The sequence below is a fragment of the Pectinophora gossypiella genome, chromosome 5, assembly GCF_024362695.1.
Source record: "Pectinophora gossypiella chromosome 5, ilPecGoss1.1, whole genome shotgun sequence".
In the NCBI taxonomy this organism is placed as follows: domain Eukaryota; kingdom Metazoa; phylum Arthropoda; class Insecta; order Lepidoptera; family Gelechiidae; genus Pectinophora; species Pectinophora gossypiella.
Genome location: NC_065408.1, coordinates 5,200,158 through 5,216,870, shown reverse-complemented (window position 1 = coordinate 5,216,870; position 16,713 = coordinate 5,200,158). Strand labels below are relative to the sequence as shown.

General features: G+C 38.9%; 1 protein-coding gene across 2 annotated transcripts in view; it reads right to left on the bottom strand.

Annotated features, from left to right (window-relative positions):
* The window catches only part of LOC126366590 (kelch-like ECH-associated protein 1B), a 54,104-nt gene that overhangs the window by 7,756 nt on the left and 29,635 nt on the right, over positions 1–16,713 (bottom strand). For both annotated transcript variants that reach the window (XM_050009751.1, XM_050009750.1), the window contains exons 4-8: positions 13,069–13,233; positions 10,909–11,058; positions 7,287–7,403; positions 1,675–1,836; positions 443–634 (exon numbers count right to left, since the gene is read on the bottom strand). In XM_050009751.1, the coding sequence (XP_049865708.1) occupies positions 443–634; positions 1,675–1,836; positions 7,287–7,403; positions 10,909–11,058; positions 13,069–13,233 (786 nt within the window). The remainder of the gene's footprint in view (positions 1–442; positions 635–1,674; positions 1,837–7,286; positions 7,404–10,908; positions 11,059–13,068; positions 13,234–16,713) is intronic.

Sequence of the window (16,713 nt, the reverse complement as noted above, 5' to 3'; positions counted from 1 at the left end):
GCGAAGTATCCATACGTTTTAGAAAAAAAACCTTTTTTCAGACGTCCCAAAGTCACAGTATTGAAATAAAAAACAAAAACTTTAAGGATAGGCGCCAATTTTTAGTTTTTAAACGCTAAGTGTACTCCAACCCTAAACACACATTTGTCTCAAAACAGTGATTCATTTCGTTTATAAGATAAACAAATGAAATTCTAATTTTGAATTTAGAATTTGCGCTTATTACTGTAATGGCCAAACTGCCAGCTATACATTTATGTATTTTTTTTCATCGTATGAATTCTTTTTTGTGTTAAATTCGGACAGAAACAATGAAAACGGAAGTGTTTCGATTTTTTTGATGAGAAGTGTATTATTATACTAATTATTTCATTCATATTACGACTAATATGAATGAAATAATTAGTCTAAATAACAACAATAAGGTCATCACTAACTTTACCTTAAGAAATGCAGCGCCTAATCCGGACCTGGGTACAGTCAGCCTGGGTAACGTCGTCCACGCGTTGTCATCCAGGTTGAAAGCCTCGAACGTGTCTATCGAGTGTCTGAAGTACCCTCCGGCCACGTATATGATTCTAGGTGTGTTCGGTCGACGTTCCTTTACTACCGGCTTCTTGTGTAGGGTTAGGTCCTGAAATATTTATAAATAGTGTATTTTAGGTTGAATGTGTTAGTCAGCAATCAAACGAATACGATTTTAGAATCACTGTTTACTTTCAAGAGGTTTTAGAACTTGATTTGACAAGATTAAATATTAAAACAACCCGGTGAACACAAACACAAGACTAGTAAGAAAAAAGAATACGGCAAACAAACATTTTATCAAGTAGGCGGGCGGGCGCTCTGATAGGCCGTCCGCTGCGTGTTCGTAGATGTGCTTTACAAGTACAGGTGCCACAGTATTATAATATGATGGTCCTCTTCTATCGTGTGGGTCGTGAGGGGTATACCCAATCACAGCAACCCTTGTATGATATAATTGGCTACTTGACAGTTTTCGGATAAGTTTAAAAAAAAACTTCTTCTTCTTCCAGTGTTTGTCCATTACTGGACGTTGGCCGTCAGCTTAGAGAACTGACAAATCTTCTCTGTCAGAAGCAAGACGAAACAGTTTCTCCATGTTTTTAATGCCGGTCCATTCGCGGATGTTCCGCAGCCACGACTTCTTCCTCCTTACTCGACGTCCTCTCCCTTCAATTTTGCCCATCATAATTAATTGGAGCGGCTGGTATCTTTCATTCCTAAGAACATGCCCCAAATACGCTACTTTCCATCTTTAGATGGTTTGCATCAATTATAAAAAAATATAAACGCTTATACCTCGCTTATCTTACTTTCGGACAATAGGGTGATTACGATTAGCCTGCAGTCCTTACCTTTTCGGCGGATAAGAAAAAGTCAGGTTTAAACCACACCCGGACACTTCATACAAAACACCTCGTTTTACACAGACACTACACATTGACGTTATCGTACACATGCATCTGTGCGTGACGTCTGAGGCCTTACGGTTGAAGATTAAAGTAAGACCGAGCGGGGTAAACCTAGCTCAGCTGCTTGTGGGGAGCGGAAAGTTGCCGTTCTATACGTAGTATCATTCCTTATTCTATGTAACTCAAAATAAAATTAGGAGGTGTCTGTAGGAATCAGCACCATGAACAGTTTACATACCTGAAAGATCTTGGCGAGGTATTCCCTGCAGGCGGGCACTTTCCGCAGCACGGTGCAGGTGCTCATCTGCTCCTTGAGGAAGCTGGGGGTGAGGTACTGGCACCGCACCGCTTGTAAGATGTGCTCCATACGCGGGTGCCGCCTGTCCTCGTCGTATTTCACCTGGGAAGAGGAATATTCCGTTATTGTATTGGTTCTTATACAGTGTCAATCCAGTGACAGCATTTATTAGGCAACCATGTAGGAACTGTCTAGAGGACCCGCACTAGCCAGGGGTTACGCGATCTGAGAATAAACATTTTTGTGCGACATTTTGTCACGTTTTTCTGTGACGTCACAGGTTGCTTTTTCATTCATTTCCATTCCGTGTTTTGACGTTTAGTAAAAAGTAACTAATTTGACTAGTTGGAAAGTACCCTATTACGAATAGGTAACCATTGAAGCTTGAAACGCCGCAACGCAATAATATTACGTATTTGCAGACGTTCATAACAACTTAACAGAGGTCAAGATAACAAATGTCTGCATAATGTACCTACGACTACTATTATTATTTACATAACAGTGGTTAGTATTGGTACAGGAATAGTTTATTATTAAAAAAAGTTAAAACAACGACAAGTACGTTTAACGTTTTTTTTAGATTAAGCCAAGGTAACAATTTATATTAAAATGGCTTCGTTGCCAAGTTGCCAAACCGTCGCCAAGTTGTCAACCTGCCATACATTTCTATATGAATTGTTTATCGAACGTCGCTGGCGACGTGGCCATAGCGTCACGGTAAGTTATGGCCTTTAGAGCACCTAGAGAAGTAGCGTATTGTTGCCGAGTCCAGTACATACCATTTAATTTTATTTTAAGATATACCTGTCATTTTCTTATCCGCCGAAAAGGAAAAGGCAGGCATAACATTTTTGGAACGCCCTTCAATTTTAGGCACAAATCTATAACAACATTCAAAAAATTTTACATTGGGCTCATTAACCCGACAGATTAAAGTTGACAGCACACGTTAAACGATTTGTATACCAGCGAGATACCTATTTGATTCGCCCGGGATATTCATTCATTTTCAAATTAACATTAGTCAATCATCTGTCCCTTTCCTTTATGGCGGATAAAAAATGACAGGTATAACTTAAAATAAAATTAAGAAGTGTCTACAAGAATCTGCGCCAATGGCCCCGATTCCTGCAGACACCGCCTAATTTTATTTTACGTTATATCCGTCATTTTCGTATCCGTCGAAAAGGAAAGGGACGGATGATTCACAGCTCTTAATTTTAGGAAGAATGAGTAAATTAATGTGTCAGGTTATTGACTGACGTAAAATTTTTAGACGGTTGGTTTAGATTTGTGCTTAAAATTGACGTGTGTTCCATAAATTTTATGCTTGTCGATTACCCGTCCCTTTCCTTTTCGGCGGATAAGAAAAGGACAGATATAACTTAAAATAAAATTAGATGGTATTTACAGGAATTAGCACCATTGTCAAATAATCTAACATGACAAGGAACACTGTAGTAATTCCCCAAGTTTAACATTATTTTCAATTGTGTGTGTAAAAAACTGCTGTTCATGCTATGCGTCACCAAACAATGCAATATTCAGTCCAATTGTTAATGAAATTGAGGTCAAACAATGAATAACAAGGTGACATTAGAAACAAGTTGTGTTTACTAGGGATTGCGATCAGGAAAACCTGATCCGGTAATACGGGTGTTACAACATGATTCGACGACCTTGCCAGATTTGTATGTATTTATACACTCCTTTACTCTAATTTCTATTTTTTTTATTTTTTTTCTACTTTTTAGTACGGAACTTTTTACTTCGGTACCTTTTTCTACTTTTTAGTTCAATGCTACACATTGAAAGTACACGAAGTAAGAAGTTTATTGAAGTAGGTACTTTCTATTGGTGTATTCACTTCAAAGTACCTACTAAAAAGTTAAAAAAAAGTGCCAACTGGGCACCCTCAGGCCTGTTGTCTTAAACGTTGTACCGGTTGAGAGCCTTCAGCGCTCCCCATTTGTCCGGCCAAATAGTTAATGCCATCTTCAGCAAATCTACAATAAGTCACGTCAAAAAAAATGTTTCTTGTGGATTGTAAGTTCGATGACCGACCTCACCAACCTTGGTGTTAACGCCATTCAATAATATCCTAACACCAAAAGGCTCATGTAATGTGCATAATTCAGTAAGTAGTTGTCGAGACCAAAATATTAACATACCATCTCGCAACTGTATTCTCAATTGGGTTAATCAGAGGTACATCCATCGATGAACATAAGTACCCACATTTCACTGAGCTTTCTCTTAGTCTAGCGTGAAATGATGGGTGGTATCCATCTATAATGGTCGATCCAACTGTGTTAGTGAAATGATGTACTTTCCAGGCTACGTTCACCAAAAAACAATATAGATGGCGTTGTACAGTTTTAACGCGATAGAATTACCTATTTTTTCATTACTCGGGTAGTTATATAATTATTCCAAAATACAACGTAATGGCAGAAGCATATATGCATATAATTATGTGGCTGGAAGATGTAATTGTGTCTGGGTGTAATAAAAATGGTCATCATTTATACCCAAAAACGACCATAAAAGATGCATGTCTATTATCCATGAAATTAGAAGGTTAAACGACGGAAATTTCCTTCGTTTAACCTTATATAATATATATATAAGGTTAAGGTTAGGGTATATTATATATATATATACCCCGGCACACCCTCGAAAACCCTCGGCACAGGGCCCTCATCATCAGCCGTATGACGCCCACTGCTGGGCATAGGATTTTAAAGAACGTCTAGGGCCCTGTGCCGAGGTTTTTCTTGCAGCTTCTTTTCCCCGGCTATACAGGTTGTGAGAAGCTGCAGTAGTTTTAGGCGGATGAGACGTTCGTTATGTAAAAATTGACGATTCAAAGTGTAACTATGTTACCTACTGAATAAAGATATTTTTGAATTTGAATATAATTAGTTTTTGAGGAACGTAGCCTGGAAAGTCGCTCATTAGGGAATAAATGAATAACTCATTGGGCTGGTTATTACGCCGGTACGGGGGATGTTGTGGCGCTCCCCGCTTGAGAAACAAGCTACGGGAGCACACTGACTTTTAAACGTGTAACCCACTCACTCCATTATCTTTCATAATAACGATTTCGTAATGGAACGGTAAAAGACTATTGGCGTGTCGATTCGGTCGGATCTTTTGACGAAAATTCGACCGGATGTGACCGTATTAACATTCGTACCAAATTGAAATCCCTAGTGTGTTTACATTGACGAGAATACGGGACAAAGATAAGAATGTGCCAGTCATTCTTAGATATAATTCAGATAATAACTCGTGATAAGATAATTATAAAGACTAAAATATTGTCCATTCATTGTTCGTGTGCGAACTTTAGAACTGAAACAGATGTATTCTTCATGTACTTGGTTTTTTTTTATTTAAACTTTTAACACATAACAACGTAAGCTCACGACTATATACCAATTGAGGTAGTCAGAGTTACATCCATCGCAAGATGAATTAAGTACCCACACCTCACCAAGTTTCTGTTAAACCAGCTTTTAATTTTGATATTTAAACAAAAAATAATTGGTTGGAGTCAAAATACTCTTTAAATTAAAAGATAAAATGCAAATTCAAGGTTGAAATTAATATTATTCGTTGTTGAACATTGCATCATATACCTATCAATATAGTGTGTAATTTGGTGCAGAGTGTGCTAAGGTTTGCAGAACTTCTGGAAATCGATTATTATTTTTAAATCATTACGTTCCTGAATCAGAAACTGTACGTAACTAAGTACAGAAAGTATATTTCTATAGAAATTGTTTTTATACGTATACCAAAGTACAATAAACGGAAAAGATAAATGATGAAGCAATAGATAATACAAAGCAAAATCGCTACATTCGCAGTATTTCCTTTATCAAATGCTTTTCCCTACATCCGAATAAAGGGAAATACCCGACAAGCGTAGCTTATTATTGATCAGCAAAAAAATTGTATCGATCGCCATCGACTCGCAAAGAAGACCCGACAAGTATACGTGTAGTATTGCATAAATTTCTACTTCAAAGTATTTACTGCACACACAGATATTGTTATGAGATTGCACGCCATAATAATATGGTAAATAATGCCTACACATGTCTCGAAGTCGCGAGGAATGTCGAATACTTATGAAACATTAGCGTATCCAGTAATGTGAATGCAGTAGTGAATCAAATCGAAGAAAAATCAGTCCGCATCCAAGACATGGGAGAGTGGCTTATTGTAAACTATCTTTGAGCACCCAGTGTGCATCCCCAGGTCCTACCTGGCTATTGAAACCAAAAGGTCCAACGATTTAGTTGTGGAAAGTTAACAGCATTTATAATTTACTAGCCTTCTGCCCGCGTCTTTATCCACGTTTTTTCCGTCCCCTTAGGGGATGAATTCTGGGATAAAAACTATCCCGTGTTCTTCCCTAGGTCTCAAACTATCTCCATACCAAATTTCATCTAAATAATTGGTTCAGTGGTTTAAGCGTGAAAAGGTAACAAACAGTCAGTAACTTTCGCATTTAGAAATATTAGTGTGGAAGTGTAGTAATCCACACGGTATGGATGGATACAGCAGAAAATCGGTATTGGCTAGTCCTCTCAGCTTATCATGTTTTATCTTGTGATAATTATTAAGGTGATCCGAGCCTTAAAATACGACCGATAAATTTTCATGCACATTTCGACTAGTCATTGTCATAACGTAATGGGTTTGCACTATCTCAATTTTATGATGTCACGCTGTTTCTAATCACATGATTTTTATGACGCCTGCTGTAGTTGTTACCGCGTCATGGTGAATATTTAATAAGGTGTGCTTTGTACCACGTAGAGGTTGGGAGAAGCAGCGGGCCTAGCACTCTAACTTCGCGAGAAGAGCGTGTAAATATCAAAGCACGAGTTGTCAAATTTGACAGACGAGTTAGGGTTCCTCGTTCACACATCGCGTCGCGCTTACATACGCAAGCGCGTACGCAAGACGAGCCACGTCGCGGCTTCATTCTGTGAGAACGGGTGAAACAAATATACTAATAAACAAGTCGTTGGCTTATAGTTAAAACCACGTAAATCTTTTTGTAGAATCACATTCTGGGGGGTTAAAAAGGTCATATAAAAGCAATTCATATAAAAAAGCAATAACGAGCTGCACGCGTTCAATGTTTCTTATTCGCTCCGTGACGTGACTTATTGTAGATTTGAAATGTAATCGGGTCGTCAGGACCATGTATTTTTTTCTGACAACATTTAAGGGGTGCCCAGTTGGGTGCGAACCTCGGCTCAGAGCGTCGTCTGAGAGGAAAAATATTTGAAAGAATTAATCGACCCTAGTGGGTCGATAGCGATAAGCGCTGATTGAGGGAAATCGTCGACCACGCCGGCGAGGTCGGTATCGAAGTCCTGAAGTGTTTGGTGTCGCGAGCTGATTGGCCGCCTCTATGGCTAGAGTAATCGGGTCGTCGGGATCGTATATTACGTCCTTCAAGGATCGTGTATTACGTCCTTCGGTTCGTTCCCAGTCCAGCACAGTAGACCATAATATAAACTCACCCAACTCAAAACAGCATTGTACACTTCTCGTTCTTCTCGTACATTCAGCTCGTCTTTTCGTATGAGACATATCAACTCCTGCGGCGTCAGTTGCAGGAACTCTTCTTCTTGACACACCTGCAAAGAGAAAAGGACTATTTAAAGTAAATACACAAATATATAATTGTTATAAGTATGTAGAGAAATAGAGATAGTTTATAGTTAGTTGATAGTTTAGTTTTTTTTTATAATAAGTGCCAGAAAGAGATAGAGCTAGTATTGATATCGTCAAATGTAGATAAAATAAATTGGTGTTGGGAGAGAAAGAGATATGTCAAAGTAATCAAGCTATATTTAGATATATTAAATCCATATTTAGGATTCTTCTTCTATCGTGTGGGTTGTGAGGTGGATTACCAACCTCATCAACCCTGGTTTCAAGGTTACTATTGAGCCGCCAAAGGCCCCTGACATGACTCATATATAATCATATATTATATTTAGGATTAAGATTTTACATTAATAAATTTAAATCTTCTTAATAATAAAATTTTAACATATTTGAAATGTAAGACTTAATTCTAAAATGTATACTCGCTCGGCTGATGTCTGTCCACTGAGTATAATTCAATAGAAATAATGGATGAAAGGTGGTGATAATTATTTTTCAAATATCGCATGATTTTTTCGATTATATATCAATGTACTTTCCCTTTTTAACTTGGTAACAATGACACAGCAAAATGTAATCTCAATAGATTCAATATAGAGATATAAAATATAAACATTGTATATCGAGTTAATAGCTTTCATATCAAAAGTTAAACTCTTATCGGCTTCGATAAAGTCGAGAAAATACGAAACGGGAAATGTACTTTAAACTCCTTCAAAGGACATGACATGTGTCAACAAAGAACAATGACCGACCCAATACTTAGGTGAGGTGAGTGACGATTTACCTTGACCTTCTTTAAAACTCTTGAAGTGACGTCCACAAGTCTTAGAAAAAAAGCGAATTGTTACTAATAGAAGTTATTACGAAGAAACTATCTAACGTCGCCTTATAGTGTAAACCACGCAAGCGCTTTTTCTTGTCACAGCTAGATTTTTTCTAGGCTATGGCATTTGCTGATTTGCAGACGTTTCAGCATTATTTATAATTCTATTGTTAGCTAACTACCACTTAACAATATGAAATTATGTATTTTTTGCCGAATAAATATTTTCTTTCTTATTGTGGGTAAAAATTGAGACCACATTTTTTACCAAGATTTGTCAAAAACGCGCTTCCGTGGTTTTCACTATGCGGCGACGATAAGTCGGTTAGGTATTTAGTTAAACACAAGTGCGGAGTTTCTATCAGCTAAAACTTCACCACGTGTTTCTAATCCAATATCTATTCCTATTTTTTGTTTTTTCCTGTTTGTGCAATAAAGTATTTGTTATGTTATGTTATGTTATTCTAACTATAAAAATACTTAATTCTGAGTACAAATTAGGTCCGACCGAAATAATGGTGTTGATTCCTGTACACACCATCTAATTTTATTTTAAGTTTTTCTTATCCGCTGAAAAAGATACGGACGGATAATCGTCAGGCATATGGAACAAACGTCAATTTTATGCAGAAATTTAAAAAACCCTTCCATAATTTTATATTGGCCGATAACCCGACAATTAAGCTGACAGCACACTTCAAACTGGTTCATATAAGCGAGATGCCTATTTTATTCGCTCGGGTTAATCATTCAGTTGTCAATCATCCGTCCCTTTCCTTTTCGGCGGATAAGAAAACGACAGGTATAACTTAAAATAAAATTAGGATGTGTCTGTAGGAACCGGGGCCAGTATCTATTTTAGTCGCCATTCGACTGTTTTATTACGTGGTTTGGGTAAAAAATAATTGAGAAACTTACCTACAGTTTATCCGAAGTCGAGTCGAACCGATAAGGGATCATAATACGATGGAGTGGACATAGGTTATGTAATTTTTGACCCCTAGGCCGTAGTGCCAGCCGCCTTCTCAGCTCATCATTTACTGAGATAATGAATTTACGCCGCCCGCGAACCAGCAAGATTAAGATGTATGCAATGTAACATAGCAAAATATAAGAAATAATACCTCATATTACAAATTCCTATTCCTAAGTAGGCTTAATTATATAACTAGTTTCTATCGCAATCGTAATTCCTACGATTTCGATTCGTTGAAAATATAAATTCCTTCAGCTTAGGAGAAGGCTGCTGACTATTTCTTAAATGGGTTATTTTAAAGTGGTATTCATTTCGTATGCATTATGAAGCTACAATATAATGTATTGTTTTCTTTTCGATCTATTTATGTGTAAATTTTCTTACATTATGCAAGAAAGACAGACAGTCACTTTGGCATAAACAATATTAGTATGGATATGGATTGTTATCGTAATTTACAATTGTCATGTTTCCGAACATGCAGGTGTTAGTTTGATAAGTTGTTACCTAGAGTCCGCGTCACGAAAGAAGTCCCGCGGCCAAGGCGCTGGCGTCGCAGTATCTACAGGTGTTAGTGATAGTGACATCGTAACGAAAACTTTGAGGGATGATTTAGGCCATGATTCTGAGTTGACATCAAGTGGAATTTTTCGTCGCAAAAGTATGGAACGGAAAATAATTTAAAAAACATAAAAATGTTCATGAATTTTCCGATAGGAAATTTCACTTAATATCAACTCAGAATCATGGTCTGAATCATCCCCCTCAGTATTCGTTACGGTGTCACTAACACCCATACCTACTGTACCATACGGCCATACGGCTACCTGTATGTACCGGTTCGGGGTGTAAGTGACATCGTAACAAATACTGAGGGGGCTGATTTAGCTCATTATTCTGAGTTAATATCAAGTGGAATTTTCGATAGCTAAAGTATAGAATTGAAAATAATTAAAAAAAAACTAAAAATAAATCACATCCCTTTATACATTTATTATGACTTGCCATTTAGTTCCATTAAAACTCGCGAGACTTCTTACGCACGCGTACTCTACTTTAGTAGTAAATATTTTTTGAAGTGTCTATTCTATATCTTAAAAGGACAATGGTGTTGATTCTGGCGAAAAAACTTAACTTTGACCGTTGTAATTGTAGTACTGTCCTTTACTTACGATAAGTGCAAGTAAGAGATAGACGTAGTTCTGGAACTGGCAAACTAAATCAAATCAAGTTTGGTCGGCCAGAATCGGCACTATTGGAGACTTACATAACATAAGCTCACGACTATATACCAATTGGGGTAGTAAGAGGTACATCCACAAGATGAACTAAGTACGGTCACGCGCATTAATAGGTATACATTTTGGTACCATGTCACATATATTTTTTTGACAAATTGAACTGTAAGTCTCACTAAATGTCAAATTGTTAGTGCGACAGAGTCCTAAAGTGGGTACATTGTATTGCTCGTGACTGTACCCAAACGTCACCGAGCTTTCTGTTAGACCGTACTAGTTAGACTGCACTTCAAACAAATTAATAACTCATGAGTGCAAGTCCGGTACCCGGATTCGAACCGGCGCTCCCCGATTGAGAACCAAGCCGGTGTACCACAGGACCGCAGTGGCTGCCGATTACAGTGATTGACCTCTTCCAACGATATCATTACCTGACTAAAATGCCTCTCGATGAACTGGTTGGCTTTCTGCTTGAGGTCGACACAGCTGTGCTGCTCGGCGAAGTTGGCGATGCCGATGGCGTTGGACGGGTCGAGCTGCCGCTCCAGGAATGCGCAGCACGCCTCGATCACATTCGCGATCTGCCGGCACACAGCTACAATACATGTAATAGCTAACATCACCTACGTCGGCTAATGCTGACGAGACACAGCTCTATATATACTTGTAATATACTTATAAATGTTTTACACTTGTAATAAACGTACTTGTAAACGTTTTGCTTCGATCCTCACACACTTCTCTTGCTTCCTCCACATTCATCAATCGCTTCATACACGCACGCCGGTTCAGAGTAGATCGTATTGAGCCTTTTCTAAGGACATCTCCAATTTGGTCATCGTAAAAACAATATAGATCTTCCTCTGCCAGAAACCCATTTTATGTAAATAATAATAGCCGTGATATTATCACTGGCAAGAACATACAAACAATGGTGATAATGCTACTCACTGCTGACGTCACCCCGTGATAACAAGTTAGATAAATGCCAATGATTGGTAAAAGTGAAAATGGGCCTTGAAATACACGTGTTCTTCACAATTTGTACGCTACTTTACGCAAGCGATAATAGTTTAAAATACATAATAATAATAAGATACATGACATAAAACAATATTTAAAAAATAACTGCACCAGTGCTGATCCCAATACACGCCATTTAATTTTATTTTAAGTTATATCTGTGGTTTTCTTATCCGCCGAAAAGGAAAAGGACCGAGATCGAGAGTAGTGATGTTCCGAATATCCGTATCCGTATCCGCGGATCTTTACACTAAATATCCGTATTCAGATCCGTATCCGCGGATATACATTTTTAACGATCCGGCACATCACTAATCGAGAGGCATAAAATTTATGGAACACACGCCAATGAGCGACTTTCCAGGCTACGTTCACCAAAACCAATATAGATGGCGTTGTAAAGCTTTAACGTGATAATTATGTATTTTCTCATTACTCGGACACATAATTATTCTTTCTTTATTATAATTTAATGGCAGAAGCATATGTAAAAAATATTGCTGCTAAGCAACAATACATAATGTGAACCAAATATTGATATTTGGATAGAATTATGTTGCTATCTATGTTCCTTCACTTTATTTTAATCAGAATAATAAAAGGTGAAATAAAAAGGGTCATTATTTATAAGTACCCTAAAACAAAGATAAAGATGCTTATGTCTATTTATCCATGAAATTAGAAGGTTAAACGAAGAAAAATCTGCAGGTATACCTACACATACATCCTATTGTTTTTGGCTTTTCAAATTTCTGCCTATAATAATAGTATTATAGGCAGAAATTTAAAAAGCCAATAATCAGACAGAATTATGATGACAGCAGACTCTTCCTTATTCTATGACAGTAGTGTTATATTATTTATTCGAATCCCGGTGGGGAAATATCACAAAAATCACTTTGTGATCCCTAGTTTGGTTAGGACATTACAGGCTGATCACCTGATTGTCCGAAAGTAAGATGATCCGTGCTTCGGAAGGCACGTCAAGCCGTTGGTCCCGGTTACTACTTACTGATGTAAGTAAGTAGTCGTTACATGAGTCAGGTTAGGGGCCTTTGGTGGCTCAATAATAACCCTGACACCAGGGTTGATGAGGTTGGTAATCCACCTCACAACCCACACGATAGAAGAGAAGTAGTATTTGAAAGCCAAGCAAAGTTCAATCGAATTATTTTATAATTGATACCAATTTTGCCCCGGTTACTACTTACTGATGTGTCATGTCAGGGGCCTTTGGCGGCTCAATAGTAACCCTGACCACGGTCAATGAGGTTGGTAATCCACCTCACAACCCACACGAGAGAAGATTTATTCTGTGGTAGTGTGGACTATCGTCTTCGTAAGACCCGAATAGCAAGGGATAGAATCAGATGGAAATCTTTAGAGGAGGCCTTTTTCGAAAGACAAGCTGTCGCAAATCATCAACCGTTTGCCGATGCAGTTGATTAAATAACAGATTTAGTTTATTTATATAAAGTATTGGCAATTAGATTTACAATGTAAGTAACATAAGTAACAGCAATAAAGGTTTATTTTATTTTATTTTTGGTGTGGACTATGACTCTCACCTGGAACATAGTAGCGGCGGGCAGCAGCTGACAGACCGTGACCTCTGTGATCCTGACCTTGCCAGTGTACATGAAGTACACCAGCCACGCCATGGCCGACGGACACACCCCCTGCAACCGCACCCGCGACATCTCGCTCTCTTTCAGGCCGCTCGTGAACATCGCCTGCAGGAAAGAGACGGGTATATTGTTATTAGTACCAGTTCAACATGTTATGTACATACATAAACTTACGTCCGTGATCCCTAAGGCAGAAGTTATCATAAGACAACGTGCAGCCAATGTGACAAGAGTAGTAATGATTTAAAAATATATATTTTTATACCGAAAGGTTAACATAGCATTTTATATAAATATTACATAAAATAATAATATTATTAGCAATTTTAAGTAATTGGGGTAGGGGTATGGTAGCCATTGCTATAAAAGGCGAGCGTTCTGACAAACAAGTTTCACTTCGTTCTTGGCTCTCCGATAGTACGCATCGTGTTCGACGAGTCCTGTGTGGTATCGTTATATTTTTCTTATATTTATTTAGTTACGTGTTATTCTGTTCTTAATTATGTGTCTTATTGTGTAATAAAATTCTTGATAAGTAAATTAATTTTGTTTTGTAAGATTTGTTTTTTTTTTTTAAATTAAATCCACTTCTGAAGCTTATATCAGAAGTGGGATTAGAACACACAAAATACACGCTCACAGGGTGGATATAACGCCTATCTATTTTGTTTTTCTTTATTTTGGAACAGAGTAACAGTTTTTAATTTTGAGGTTAACTTATTTACTTGCTTGTGTGAACTGCTCATTGTTTCTAAATATGTCTGGTCGTGAACGAGGCTCGCGAAGCAGGACCCGTCGGCACGATGAATATAGTAGGTCGCGCCATCGCTCGCGAACACGTACCCCACTAACACCTGGCCGTAGGTCCCGCGATCGCTCGCGAAGCGTAGCTCGCAGGCGAGCTAATGGTAGGGCGCGAAACCGATCGCGTACGCCGGACGAACCATCGGATTTCAGGTTACTATCGTCAACTCTTAACGAGATCCTGTCACGTGTTAGTACATTAGAAAACAAAAACACCGCTATTCACTCCACCTCCGCGACCAATAATGTGCACTCCCAAATGATTCAAAACATTCCCAGGCGTTTGGCATCGCGGCCTATCGATAGTAGCACCAGTGTTTTACTCGCGAGTACTCCTGCGCGAGCAACTACACCTCCGAATGTCACTGCAGAGCATAGTGTGATACATAGTGCAGAGCGCGACGTAAACAACACATTTTCGGTAGAATTACCCACCAGTAACGCGATCAATTCGATACCTGTTTCGCACAACTGCCAACCGAGCGAAGATTTGACATCTGTCAACACACCTGCACATGACTTAATCGAGGCTATAAAATCTTTAAAGTCTTCTCAGACGCATAATTATTTTGTATCGAGTTTTGATCCATCTATTCACAATTTAGACGACTGGTGTAAGGAGGTTGAACGAGCCAAGTTTTTAAACGGTTGGGATGACCATGAATGCTTATCTCGGGTGGCAAACTGCCTTAAAGGTGACGCGCGAACTTGGTTACATAACTGGGTATCGAATGATAGGTCTTGGCGCAGTTTCGTAACGGAATTTAAACCTTTATGTCCACGCAGGCTTGACTATGCAAATATATTGTTCGAAATAATGAGCACTAACTCTGACAGATATGCGACGTACGCAGAGTACGCTAGACGAACTTTGTTACGTTTAAGAATAGTCAAGGGGCTGAGTTAGGAGCTAATGACAATGATTGTCATTCGCGGTATTACGGACCCACATATTAGGGCGGCAGCGTCTAACGCGAATCTAACAAATGATAATTTGGTGTCGTTTCTTTCTATATACGTTAAGCCTAGTCGACCTAAGCAGGACACGCGCATGGCTGCTATTAACAAAAAACGCCCTCATCCGGGTCAAACCAACAAAGCCTGTTATGCGTGTGGCCAGTTTGGGCATAAATCCTTTCAATGTCCTAAAAGGCTGAAGGGGCAATCTAATGGAGACGCTGGTCCATCCACAAGCACACCTTCTACTGACACCGTAAGTTGCACATTTTGCAAGAAGCCGGGTCACACTGAACAGACTTGCTTCGCTAAAGACAGATCAGGACAGCGTAATAAACGTAATGTTAACTTATGTACTGAACTGTCACATATTCATATCGATAATGACATTACTACAGCAGTCATACAAGGTGTTCCTGTGGACGTGCTAATCGACAGCGGGGCACTTAATGTTTCACTCATATCTTCCGACATTTTAAAACACTTTTCTTACACCTTGAATAATACGGATTGCACCATTAGAGGTATTGGTGGTCAAGATATAGTAGCCAACAAATATGTGACGCTTACAGTTGAATTTAAGGAGATTTCCATAGAGGCTGACTTTGTCGTAGTACCTTCAGAATATATGACTGCGCCTATCATTATCGGTACCGATATTTTAAACCGTGATGGTGTAACGTATGTTAGAACTAAAGATCGACAATATCTCACGCGATCACCTAAGGTCACTAAACATTTAAACTCGATCACGAGTGAAAAACCGACCATCAATACACCTCTTCAAGGTGAAGAATATAAGACGTTGACAGCGGTACTCGACGAATATTCCGATTACTTAATCGTAGGCACCGCGACCACCACAGTTAGGACAGGGAAGATGCACATTAATCTTACCGACGCTACCCCAGTTGCATATCGACCCTATAAGCTCTCCCATCAGGAAAAAATGAAAGTCCGTGAGATAATTAGGGATCTCAAAGAGAAAGGTATTATCAGGGAGTCCACGTCCCAATATTCGAGCCCAATAATATTGGTTAAGAAAAAGGACGGTTCAGACAGAATGTGCGTGGACTATCGCGCCTTGAATCGACTCACCATACGGGATAGGTACCCGTTGCCATTAATAGACGATCACATAGATCGTTTGGGAAAATTTAAATATTTCACCAGTCTCGACATGGCAACAGGGTTCCACCAAATCCCGTTAGATGAGGAGTCGATTCATAGGACGGGTTTCGTCACTCCGGAGGGACATTATGAATTTGTCAGGATGCCCTTCGGATTGACCAACTCACCGATAGTTTACCAGCGCATAATCAATGAAACACTACGTTCTTTCATTGACGCTGGAACGGTACTCGTTTATATAGATGATGTACTTCTTTTGAGCAATAGTATTAACGAGGGTATCGATTTGTTGCGGCGTGTCCTTAAGACACTAACGGATGCAGGTTTTTCTATTAACCTACGTAAATGTTCTTTTCTAACCACAGAGGTGGAATATTTAGGAAGGGTCATAACTATGGGTCAGGTCAAGCCGAGTCCCCGTAAGGTAGAAGCCTTAGTCAACGCCCCACCGCCTACAAATACCAAACAGGTTAGGCAATTTTTAGGGCTGGCCGGATATTTCAGGCGTTACATACAGGGTTACTCCACGAGAACAGCAGGTATATCGCGACTGCTAAAAAAGGATGTGCCTTTCGTATGGGGTCCGGAGCAGGAAAGAGTTCGGCAGGAAATAATTCGTTGCCTGACTAGCGAACCCATATTATCAATATTTGACCCTGAATTATTTACAGAAGTCCATACGGATGCGAGTAG